Below are 13,039 nucleotides of genomic sequence, written 5' to 3' on the forward strand. Positions count from 1 at the left end.
CTCTCTCTTTCGCTCTCTCTCTTCTCTTTCTCGCTCTCTTCTCTCTTTCTCTCTCTCTTTATCTCTTTTTTTCTCTCTCTTTCTCTCTCTTTCTTTCTCTCTCTCTCATTCTCTCTTTCTTTCTCTCTCCCGTTCTATTTCTCTCTTTCTCATTCTCTCTCTTTCTTTCTCTCTCGTTCTCTCTCTTTCTTTCTCTTTCTCTCGCTCTCGTTCTATTTCTCTCTTTCTTTCTCTTTCTCGCTCTCTTTCTCTCTCTTTCTTTCTGTCTCTTGTTTTCTTTTTCTTTCGCTCTCTTTCTTTCGCTCTCTTCCTTGCTCTTTCTTTCTCTCTCTCTCTCGCTCTTTTTCTTTCTCTCTTTTTCTTTCTCTCTTTCTTTCTTTCTCTCTCTCTTTCTTTCTTGATTTCTCTCTTTCTCTTTCTCTCGCTCTCTTTCTATTTCTTTCTCTCTTTCTTTCTCTCTTTCTTTCTCTCTCTCTCTTTCTTTCTCTCTGTGGTGTAAAGTACTTATGTAGAACTTTAAAGTATTTCTACTTAAGTAGTTTTTCGGGTATTTGTACTTTGACTTCAATACATTTCTAAAGAAAATATTATACTTTTTACTCCATACATTTTCCCTGACACCCAAAAGTACTTGTTCCATTTTGAATGCTTAGCAGGACAGAAAAGTTGTCCAATTCATGCACTTATCAAGAGAACATCCCTGGTCATCCCTACTGCCTCTGATCTGGCGGACTCACTAAACACACGCTTCGTTTGTTGGAGTGTGGCCCTGGCTATCCGTAAATAAAATAAAACAAGAAAATCGTGCCGGCTGGTTTACTTAATATAAGGAATTTGAAAAATGTTTTACTTTTGATACTTAAGTATTTATTAAAACCAAATACTTTTAGCCTTTTACTCAAGTAGTATTTTCCTGGGTGACTTTTACTTTAGTAATTTTCTATTAAGGTATTTTTACTTTTACTCAAGTATGGCAATGTGGTACTTTTTCCACCACTGCTCTCTCTTCCTTTTTACTCGCCACCTTATTTTTTTGTACGTCTGTCTAGACTTTGCAGCCAGCCCTGTCATTTTTGTTAGTGTTTCTTCTCTACATGACCCCTACTTCTGTTGTTCTTGCATTTTTGTATTTGTCCCTTTTCCTGTGCACTGCATGCGTCTTTGACACAATGTATTTTTCTGTCAATAGTCCACAACTCTTAGGGCTTGTTTCCTGGACACAGAGTAGTTAACCCAAGTCCTAGACTAACAAAGCACTTTCAATAGAGAAATCTCCCGTAATAAAGTTTAGGCTGTCACAAATAATATCCCATTCCCAGTATAGTGCACTACTTTTGACCAGTCCTATGGACCCTGGCCAAAAGTGCCATTTGGGATGCAGACCCACAGTCCTCCAGGGGTGAAATAGCCCCATGTCTGCCTCTCTGTTTTGGTCCAGATAGTAGTGCCCTAAAGGCCCTGCCTTCCTTGTGTGTTCTACAGCCAGCTCTACAGACATTACACCCCCGGTCCTCCCTTTGATCACCGACGCCACACCTGTCAGCTTTGACCCGTGAGTACAAACCTCTGTGACACTTTACTCAAAGCCTGCAGGTAGTATTATGCATTATGATGCACTTATAATACATTGAAAGATTTGTCGTAAGCATGTATGACCCTCTTATAATGTTTTATGGCCCATCCAGGGCTCGAGACTATAAAATGTTCACCTGGTGGCACTGGTGCCACAAATTTTTTCAGTTGGTGGCACCAGCCCTTGATTTGTCCCCCCCAAAAAAACGATATTTTGCCATCACACAATAAAACAAACAAATTGTACACATATTATAAAATCATTGTAAAGTAATTCACAATGCTTTATTAAGAAGTGTTATAGAATACTGAGATGGAATTCAGTAAGTAAGTTGTTCCATCTAACATGTCCAAACACTAATGCATGGGGGAGAGGGGGAGGGGGTGAGTGGCTCACTCATTACAGCAGCCGTCCCCAGGGAAAGGGGCACAGCGGCAGGGCAGACTCTTTCGTTACAGGAGTAATTAGGTTAATGCACTTTACTGACTGTTTGACCAAATCATGGTTTTATCCGACCACAAAATAGTTTTGATCGAGGTGACCAGATAGAATGTGCAGCTTGCATCGGTGCTTCAAATATATATTTTTTTACTGGCACTGCCAAGTGAAATGGTAAAAGAATGCAATTATAGTAAATGGTAACAGTCTGGAGCCCTGCCATCGCGTAATGATCCAGGCAAAACATCCTTTAAATTACATTTACATTTAAGTAATTTAGCAGACACTATTTTCCAGAGCTTCTTAAAGTTTGTGCATTCATCTTAAGGTAGCTAGGTGAGACAACCACATATCACAGTCATAGTAACTACATTTTGTCCTCAATAAAACAAAGAAAAGACAAGTGCGAATGTTGGTTATGGTTCTCTGTAATGGTTGTAAAATGACCAGCAGAATGACCAGTGATATCTATGCCACATTATCTTAGACATTATGCCTTCAGGGGACACTTTTATCTGCAAATCTACCTGTGTACCTAAAATATCTATCCACACAGCATGGTCCCCATGGAGAGAGCCTATAGCAGAACTTCAGACTGGTGTGGCTGCTGATTTCCTAATATTTTTCTCTCGCTCCCCCCTCCACTCTCTCCCTCCCCCGTTTGTCTCTCTCTCTTTCCGCCCCCCCTCCCTCCAACCTCTCCCTTTTTCTCCCTCTCCCCCCTCCCTCCAGGCGTATTAACATTGGTCTGCAGTACCAGGCAGAGGTGCCAGAGCTGCAGCGGGACCGCTCGCTGACCCAGTGGGACCAGCACAAGGCTGACCTGGTCTGGCTCCCCATGAAGGAATCCCAGCTACGCCACGCAGTGCAGGAGACTGGTAACTATACAAGGCTAGGGCGGTATCCAGATTGACATACCTTCATACCAACCTTGTGCCATCACAGGACATTTGGTAATACCGGCACTGAACACAAGGGGTGCTTTTTTCAAACCCTACTGAGCCTCTGTAATCCGAAGGTTAGCAATGCTAACAAGTACATGTAAATACCCATAGTGAATGCTAGCTAAATGCGAACAAGTGCATTGCAAACATACAGTCTCTGACAAACTATTTGTAGGGCAGACATCCCAGATCATAAAGTTATACAAGTAACTCAAAAATGCTACTCAGTTTGAAGCACGCACAAAATGCATATTAGACAGCAAGGCTCTTGATCCAGGAGGGGATTCTCTGCTGTTACCAAAATAAGCTTGATTTTGCAAGAAGCTAACCACTTAGCTAGATAACTAGCTACTAAATTAGCAAACCAAATGTACAACTGCAGAGCATTTAACACATTTTAGACAGTTAACTTAATAGTTATAAGATATCTGGCAAACATTTAGTTGTGAATTCCATACTATAACTAGATCACCTGGCACGTGCTGCACAACAGTGAGTGACTTACAAGGCACCGGTCTCTCAATGTTCTGTGGTTGTAAACAAACACCATTTGACACCAGTAAGCTTCATAATGAAAAATAATGTGACAGGTGAAATGAAGAATGTGATCTGCTTTATCTCCTAACGTAGTTGACTATTTACTTAAAGTAGCTACAAATATACAGATAGTGTAATCAGACCCCTTGACTTTTTCCACATTTTATTACGTTACAACCTTATTCTAAAATTGATTAAATAGTTTTTTCCCTCATCAATCCACACACAATACCCCATAATGACAAAGCAAAAAACAGATTTTTTGATTTTTCTGCAAATTTATAAAAACAATAAAACTGAAATATCACATTTACGTAAGTATTCAGACCCTTTACTCAGTACTTTGTTGAAGCACCTTTGGCAGCGGTTAAAGCCTTGAGTCTTGGGTATGACGCTACAAGCTTGGCACACCTGTATTTGGGGAGTTTCTCCAATTCTTCTCTGCAGATCCTATCAAGCTCTGTCAGGTTGGATGGGGAGCGTCGCTGCACAGCTATTTTCAGGTCTCTCCAGAGATGTTCGATCGAGTTCAAGTTTGGGCTCTGGCTGGACCACTCAAAGACATTGAGACTTGTGCCGAAGCCACTCCTGCTTTGTCTTGGCTGTATGCTTAGGGTTGTTGTCCTGTTGGAAGGTGAACCTTTACCCCAGTCTGAGGTCCTGAGAGCTCTGGAGCAGGTTTTCATCAAGGATGTCTCTGTACATTGCTCCGTTCACCTTTGCCTCGATCCTGACTAGTCTCCCAGTCCCTGCCACTGAAAAACATCACAGCATGATGCTGCCACCGGCATGCTTAACTGTAGGGATGGTGCCAGTTTTCCCCCAGATGTGACGCTTGGAATTCAGGCCAAAGTTTTCAATATTTGTTTCATCAGACCACAGAATCTTGTTTCTCATGGTCTGAGTCCTTCAGGTGCCTTTTTGCTAACTCCAAGCGGGCTGTCGTGCCTTTTACTTAGGAGTGGTTTCCGTCTGACCACTCTACCATAATGGCCTGATTGCTGGAGTGCTGCAGAGATGGTTGTCTTTCTGGAAGGTTCTCCCATCTCCACAGAGGAACTCTTGAGCTCTGTCAGAGTGACCATCATGTTCTTGGTCACCTCCCTGACCAAGGCCCTTCTCCCCCGATTGCTAAGTTTGGCCAAGCGGCCAGCTCTAGGAAGATTCTTAGTGGTTCAAAACTTCTTCTATTTAAGAATGATGGAGGCCACTGTGTTCTTGGGGACCTTCAATGCTGCAGACATTTTCTGCAGATCTGTGTGTTGACACAATCCTGTCTCGGAGCTCTATGGACTATTCCTTTGACCTCATGGCTTGTTTTTCGCTCTGACATGCACTGCCAACTGTGGGATCTTATATAGACAGGAGTGTGCCTTTCCAAATGATGTCCAATCAATTTAAATTTACCACAGGTTGACTCCAATCAAGTTGTAGAAACATTTCAAGGATGATCAATAGAAACAGGATGCACCTGAGCTAAATTTTGAGTCTCGTAGCAAAGGGTCTGAATACTTATGTAAATACGTTTTTTTTAAACTGTTTTCGCTTTGCTTTATGGGGTATTGTGTGTAGATCGATGAGGATTTTTTTTAAATTTCATACATTGTAGAATAAGGCTGTAACGTAACAATGTGGAAGAAGTCAAGGGGTCTAAATACTTTCCGAATGCACTGTATATAAAAAAAAACCTTAAAATAAATAGTTTCAACGGTATTGAAAAACCATGCCGACGCCATTTCCAAATACTCCGGTATACGGTATACTGCCCAAGCCTAAACTTTGCTGTCCCTTCCTCAAAGGTTATAGCCATCTAAATGTGTTTTCACACTATAGGGCCAACCCGAACTGTATTGTGCTAGCACTACAGCTGTTTTATTTCCATATTTTCAACATAGAAACTATGTTGAATGCATAATCATGCCAGCTCAGCACAGCTTAGCTCAGCTCCGTATAGCTCTGTAGTGTGAGCGGTAAGAGAGCTTGCTTTTTGTATGAATCTTAAAGTATGCACATTTGAACAACCTTTTTGCTTTCTGTCAATTTTTTTTGTCTCTGTCTCTTCTCCACCCCCCACTTTCTCTCTCCCTGCACCTCTTCCTCCCTGCCTTCCTCTCTCAAAACTGCCTCACTCTCCCCCCTAGTGGATGACCTGATGAGCCTGGCCTGCTCATGCGCTCTGTATGGCGGAGGCACCAATCAAGAGTTGGCCCTTCACTGTCTGCATGAGTGCGGGGGCAATGTCCTTGTGAGTACAGTGACTCACCCATTGATATAACCGAGTAGTTTACAATGACGCTGCCTCCCCTACGCTTTCAGAATAATCCATTGTGGCAAGTTTATCCCGGGCTGTGTCCCAAATGGCACCCTATTCACTTGATAGTACATTTCTGTGGCCCCTGGTCAAATGTAGTGCGCTATATAGGGAATAGGGTGCCATTTGGGAAACACCCTGGTGATGAATTGTGTTATGCTTCCCAGGAGGCCCTGGCATTCCTGCTGCTCAAGGAGCCCATTTTTTCTAAAGGCCATCACCTGGCAGACTATCACTACTCAGGTGGGGACGTTGTTTTGTTTCATCATGTGCTTCTTTCTAAAGCGTGTGCTTGTTAAAGGGGAGAAGTGGCATGGGAGTGATGGAATTCATTCACTCACAACCCCCCCCACACACACACACACACACACACACCGTGTGACCTCATTGACAGTATGGTGAATCATTTCCCTCCCAGGATCAGACAGTTGGACTCCCTCAGAGAAGCGCTACTTCAACAAAGGCATCTCTGCCTACAGGAAGGACTTCTTCATGGTGCAGAAATTGGTACGCCCAATTCGAAATGGGCCATGTCGGCCATGACACTTTCACCACATGGCATGAATCAGCATATTATCACTACCTGGGCAAACAGTGGGAGTACCATTTAAAAGTGAATAACTTTTTAATAACTCTGTCTGTATTTCTGTGTGTACAGGAATGAGGGGAGAGGAAGAGTATAATGAATACCTTTGTGCGTGTGTGTTGTCGCTCCGTATACAGGTGCGGACTAAGACAGTGGTACAGTGTGTGGAGTTCTACTACACGTATAAGAAACGGGTGAAGATCGGTCGCAGTGGAACCCTTACCTACGGACCTCCGGAGTCACCAGCGGCGAAACACACAGAGGCAGTATTGGATGACAAAGTAGGGCTTAGTTAATGAAAACAAATACAATAAAACAAGTAGTTAATGATTTACTTAAATATATATTTTTTTTACATTACTTTCATTAAGATGAACATTTATTGTGTTATATGCCAACTCAGGGAGAAGACAACAGGAAGTGGGAAGGGTCATGTGAACGGGGTAAAGATAGCAGCCAGTTGAGGGTTAACCAGACACTACAGGCTCACGACAATGTAAGTGCTCATTTTCACTTGAAATTACATTTAAAAGTGTTTGTTAAACTGTTCAACCACTTTGTATTATGTTTATATCTATACTTGCTATCATATGTTCTTTGACCAATGATCCACCAACAGTGCAATACAACACTGGTATGACAGACTAACACAATGAAATGTAATGTTTGGCCCACCAGACAGGGGCAGTGCTAGGATACAAGGACCAGGATACTGTACAAAAGATGGGGCCTCACCATCCAACCCCTCCCTCTGCACGCCGAAATCCTCGTCCTGAGTCTGCAGGGAAGAAGAGCAGAGCGCCCCCAAAGCCCCCGGGTGACCCAGAGGGCGTGTTCCCCTGTAAGAAGTGTAGCAGGTCAGTGTGTTTGTGTGTACGTCTGTCTATGTAAGAGTATTTGTATATGTATTGTATCTGCAAACCGATACACACACACACACACTCCACCATGCAATCCTACCATCATTAACAGTTTCCTCCTAACAGTTTTTATAGTGAAAGAAAACCCGGTGAAAGAAAGGGGTTGACCAAGAGTATTATAAACCAGGCATCTCTCTTAGAGACCAGTGTTCACTGGAAACATCCCACACTGGTGGGGCGACAATGGAGACAAAATCCATTGGTGGTCTTTGCTGCAGTTGCGCTGCATGGATAATCAGATTTTACAACATAGGGATATGCACGGTTATTGGAATATTTGACTATCCAAAGAGATGTTAGTATTTGATTACTTGGGAGAGGATACATTTTTGAGACCAGAAAATAAAGGCACATTTTAACAATGAAAAGGCTTTGTCTAACATTAAATACAATTATCTATGTGACATTGCTGCATAGCCTACAAGGACAGACCATCACATTGGAAATTGTAATAAAACAATTGTTTTATGACAGTTTTTATGCGTGCACCCCATAAAAGACACTCTGGGAGCCTGCACACGTTTCACATGTGTAGCTTGTCGTCGTCGGTCAATCAAAGCGGCGCTACAGTCCATGTGTAGCAAGTGAAGTGGGTGATTTCTAATCAATGCAAAATGTAATTAAAATTACAGAAATAAGTTAGCTAAATGAGAAGGAGTAGGCTACAATGATCAACCAACAGGTAGGCTGTTGTTTCATATGAATGGAGTTGTTGTAGACAAGTAAGGGGAGTGGCAGATATTTTTAACGCTACATATGGCTATATCGGTCCACTAATACAGGGGTACAGCGCACTGTCTCTAATACAAACCCTGTATTAGAGGACCAATATAGCAGTCTGTAGCACAAGCAAAAAAAATATCTGCCACTCCTTGTACTTGTCTACAACAACTCCATTCATATGAAACAGTCTACCTGTTTGTGCACATTTAGTTTTTTGCCTTAGAACTACACAGCTGATTCAAATAACCAACTCATCATCAAGCTTTGATTATTTGAATCCGCTGTGTCGTGCTAGGGCAAAATCCAAACGTGCACCCAGGGGAGGGACCCAGGACCGAGTTTAGGAACCACTGCGCTAATACAGGACTAGTAAAGGCACAGTGCACTACTTTCGTCAATAGCCGCTAATACAGGACTAATACATTTTTTTCAATATGTTTTATATTCCGAATTTTCTTTCTTTTTAATTTAAGGGGGTGCTGCAGCACTCTCGGCACCTTACAGTGAGCACAGCTCACGGTCTCTCTGTCGAGTCGTGTTAGCAAGTCTCCATTTGAAATTAAACATGTATTTCGACTTTCTGGATATCCAAAATGTCATGATATTATTCGAATAGTGAAATCATTTCAAATGCCCATCCCTATTACAACACCTGGAGAATAATTTTACGTCTCAGTAACCATATTGATATGGTACAGCAATCTTCTGAGATGCACAGCACGATGACCTGGAACACCACCTGTGTGACTGTAGGTTCTATCCGAGCCATATAATTCTCTTTATATACACTACAATACCAAAAGTATGTGGACACCTGCTTGTCAAACATCTCATTCCAAAATCATGGGCATTAATATGGAGTTGGTCCCCCCTTTGCTGCTATAACAGCATCCACTCATCTGGGAAGTCTTTCCACTAGATGTTGGAACATTGCTGCGGGGACTTGTTTCCATTCAGCCACGAGCATTAGTGAGGTCGTGCACTAATGTTGGGCAATTAGGCTTGGCTCGCAGTCGGCGTTCCAATTCATCCCAAAGATGTTCGATGGGGTTGAGGTCAGGGCTCTCCTCAGGCCATTCAAGTTCTTCCACACCGATCTCAACAAACCATTTCTGTATGGACCTCCCTCTGTGCCCCGGGGGATTATCATGCTGAAACAGGAAAGGGCCTTCCCAAACTTTTGCCACAAAGTTGGAAGCACAGAATCGTCTAGAATGTCATTGTATGCTGTAGCATTAAGATTTCCCTTCACTGGAACAAAAGGGCCTAGCCCGGACCATGAAAAACAGCCCCAGACTATTATTCCTCCTCAACCAAACTTTACAGTTGGCACTATGCATTGGGGCAAGTAGCAGTCTCCTGGCATCCGCCAAACCCAGATTTGTCCATTGGACTGCCAGATGTTGAAGCGTGATTCATCGCTCCAGAAAACACATTTCCACTGCTCCAGAGTCCAATGGCGGCAAGCTTTACACCACTCCAGCCGACGCTTGGCATTGCGCATGGTGATCTTAGGCTTGTGTGCGGCTGCTCGGCCATGGAAACCCATTTAATGAAGCTCCCGACGAACAGTTCTTGTGCTAACGTTGCTTCCAGAGGCAGTTTAGAACTCAATAGAGTTTTACGCACTTAAGCACTCGGTGGTCCTGTTCTGTGAGCTTGTGTGGCCTACCACTTTGCGGCTAAGCCTTTGTTGCTCCTAGACGTTTCCATTTCACATTAACAGCATTTACAGTTGACCAGAGCAGCTCTAGCAGGGCAGAAATTTGACAACCAGACTTGTTGCCACGTTGAAAGTCACTGAGCTCTTCAGTAAGGCCATGCTACTGACAATGTTTGTCTATAGAGTTTCCATGGCGGTGTGCTCGATTTTATATACCTGTTAGCAACGGGTGTGGCTGAAATAGCCGAGTCCACTCATTTAAAGGAGGTGTCCACATACTTTTGTGTATATATAGTGTATATAGCTCTCTGGGTTAAATTGTTCATGTATCTGACCTTTGACCTCCAGGGTGTTCTACAAGGTTAAGAGCCGCAGCGCCCACATGAAGAGCCACGCTGAGCGGGAGAAGAAGGACGCCGCGCTCAAACGCAAAGAGGAGGAGGAGCGGGCGACCCTGGCGGCAGCAGCAGCCGAGGCACGGGCCAAGGAGGCAGCAGAGGCTATGCAGAATGGGAATGGTTGTGGGAATGAAGCGAGAGAACAGGATGAGGTCGGTGATGAGGATGTGCCTTCAGAGGCAGAAGATGAAGAGGACGAGGATTGGCACTGAAAGAGGGAGAGAAGGGGAGAAAAGAGTGGGGGGGGGGGGGGGGGACTTGGGCGTGAGGCAGAGAAAGAGTGAAGGAAAGAGAGATCCCACTCCTTTAAAAACACAGTTCAAGGAATCTTTACCTCACACCATGAGATTGAGTATGGTGGCGTTCAAGGTCGTTCATGTATCTGTAGATTATCAGATCTTGTAACACCTGGGGAACTGTTAAACATCTAGGAAGCACATAATCATATGATATAACAATATTCCGACATGCTCAACGTGACTGCAAAAAAAGAACACCTGGAACATCCACTTTGTCTCACATCCCAGTGCCACAACTTCAGTCTTCATTTTAATCGCTTTTCGCACTCCACATCTCTACTTTTCACAAGGAAATATATTTTTGTAAATGCACTTATACATTGTATTCTATTGCTTTTGCCAATGTCTCTTCTTTTATATCTGTTATTTAATTGAATATCTGTATTGGAATATCAATATGGCTATTTCATTGTGTGTACTATTTAGGCTTTTGGTTGTTCTTAATAGTTTGTACTGCAGTGGATGGTTATAACAAACTAGCTATACTCAGTGGATACCTGTTTTGCCTTACTAAATCATGATCAAAGAGACTTTTCACTTTTATAATATCGGTCTGTTTTTTTAAAATTGGGGATAATGTAGATATGACCTTTTATGAATTCTGCTTTGCTTTTAAGGTAAATATTGTGGATAAATGTTTAAGAACTGTCATCAAACTCTAAGGTTGAATTGCACATTTATACTACAAAGTAAGGGACCCTTCAAATGTAATGTATGGAAGTCCAGAGGACATATTAATGAAAAGATAATTCCCTCATTATGTCCATCACAACTTATTTATCTATCTCATGATCACAACATAACAAGTTGCTTTGTCGAGATCACAAGATAATTTTCTCATGATCATGACATAACAAAAGTTGTTTGGTTGAGATCACGAGATAAAGTCCATAAATAGGAGTGGACTTATTGATGGTAGCTTGACAGTATGGCTGAGGCTGCAGAGCCCGCAGTGGATTCAGCACATATTTATTAATTGCTATGGTAAGGGATGGTACATTTCATGCTAACATCATGCATTCATTTGTGTTTGAAGCTTATTATCAGTTTAAGTTAGAACCTTATCAAGCTTAAATGTCCCTTACCTTCAGCTAAGAGCTCTTGGGGCATCTAAGCCCTCGTGTGGCATTTAAGCCCTGAACGATGCCTGACAGGCAACCGTGTATTGCAATCAAAGGGCTCCTTGATGAAGTGGTTATCATGCATCTGAACAAATCAATGGATGACGCATGGTACTTTTGAATATCTCTTGATCTCGACAAAACAACTTTTGTTATGTGATCATGAGATAAATAAGTTGTGATCTCGACATGAGGGGAAAAAAACCATTTAATTCATAATGCCCTCTCTGGACTATCGTAGTAATGTGTCTTGTGTAAAAAAAACATGTTTTTAATAAAAAGTTATATATTGAAAATACTGCATTGCAAATAATGTTGCCAACTTTTAACTAATCAATAATGTCAACTGCTGTTGAATTGAAAAAGTTGATAAAAAATCTATTCAGAAAGTTAGTTTCTGTCATTCCCTGAAGAGGTCTTATCTAAGCTTTGTATAATTTTCTCACATACAACAGGGTGTATTAATTAGTACACTCTGTAGCAAAATCTTTTATAACAGAAAATGTTTGCAATGAACTAGTTTCTTATTGGAAAATTCAGGTAGGTAACTCCCTGTTTCAGCCCTATGTACTTCCATTTGGTTCCTGGTTAATACACTCCTGTATGCTGTTAATGCAAGAACCAGTAGAGGGAAGCAGTGCTTCAATATCAACAATGGGCAATAATCCCTACAATTTACAATTCAAGAGCTTTCCCTTGGGTTTCAATACATATGCTATATTATGAATACCACAATATACTACACAAAACGATACAAATAATAAGACAAATCATTAAATATCATCATCATCATAGTAAATGTCAAGTGACTTGACCTGACACATAACAGAAATGTTGATACAACAAAGTTCCATATCTTTTTTATTTACAGAAATGTGGTTTAGCCTGTTATTTCAACCGTACCCAGCAACTACTTCTTTATTGGTGTACATACGTCCAATCTGTCAATGACTGTAGAAGAGAGAAAAGCATTGATTAACCTTCTATTACAGACACATTTTAGAAATGTTATTTGCATAGCAAATTAACATAATAGTAAAACATGATTTTTAAGCTGATTTCCAAAACCTTTCAATTGAATTCAGAGATATCTATTGTTCACTGTAAAATGTTGATTGTATGAATCTGAAACTTGTTGATTGATTGAATCACTTATGCATCTCATTAATTATATTGTTAGATGTAAAATATATAACTTTACCTGTCTTTGGCAAAATAACATGTGTTTCGGTGGCAAGTGTCAATCATAGAGAGAAATGAGAACTCTAGATGGATATACAGTTGAAGTCAGAAGTTTACCATTAGCCATTTAAACTCAGTTTTTCACAATTCCTGACATTTAGTCAGAGTAAAAATTCCCTGTCTTAGGTCAGTTAGGATGACCACTTTATTTTAAGAATGTGAAATGTCAGAATAATAGTAGAGAGAATTATTTATTTTAGCTTTCATTTCTTTCATTACATTCCCAGTGGGTCAGAAGTTTACATACACTCAATTGGTATTTGGTAGCATTGCCTTTAAATTGT

General features: G+C 41.4%; 1 protein-coding gene across 4 annotated transcripts in view; it reads left to right on the top strand.

The window, feature by feature from the left end:
• The window catches only part of LOC106607579 (uncharacterized), a 39,115-nt gene extending 27,213 nt beyond the window's left edge, over nucleotides 1-11,902 (top strand). For 3 of the 4 annotated variants that reach the window (XM_014204654.3, XM_014204653.3, XM_014204655.3), the window contains exons 5-13: nucleotides 1,483-1,552; nucleotides 2,744-2,889; nucleotides 5,634-5,737; nucleotides 5,971-6,046; nucleotides 6,222-6,310; nucleotides 6,527-6,670; nucleotides 6,793-6,885; nucleotides 7,068-7,246; nucleotides 10,044-11,902. In XM_014204654.3, coding sequence (XP_014060129.1) covers nucleotides 1,483-1,552; nucleotides 2,744-2,889; nucleotides 5,634-5,737; nucleotides 5,971-6,046; nucleotides 6,222-6,310; nucleotides 6,527-6,670; nucleotides 6,793-6,885; nucleotides 7,068-7,246; nucleotides 10,044-10,305 — 1,163 coding nt within the window. In that variant the 3' untranslated portion in view covers nucleotides 10,306-11,902. Of the gene's footprint in view, nucleotides 1-1,482; nucleotides 1,553-2,743; nucleotides 2,890-5,633; nucleotides 5,738-5,970; nucleotides 6,047-6,221; nucleotides 6,417-6,526; nucleotides 6,671-6,792; nucleotides 6,886-7,067; nucleotides 7,247-10,043 lie in introns of those variants that run through there. The other variant, XR_006770263.2, reaches the window with a different exon arrangement.
• Nucleotides 11,903-13,039: the final 1,137 nt, after the last annotated feature.

This window comes from Salmo salar, chromosome 06, assembly GCF_965601325.2.
Source record: "Salmo salar chromosome 06, fSalSal1, whole genome shotgun sequence".
Lineage (NCBI taxonomy): Eukaryota > Metazoa > Chordata > Actinopteri > Salmoniformes > Salmonidae > Salmo > Salmo salar.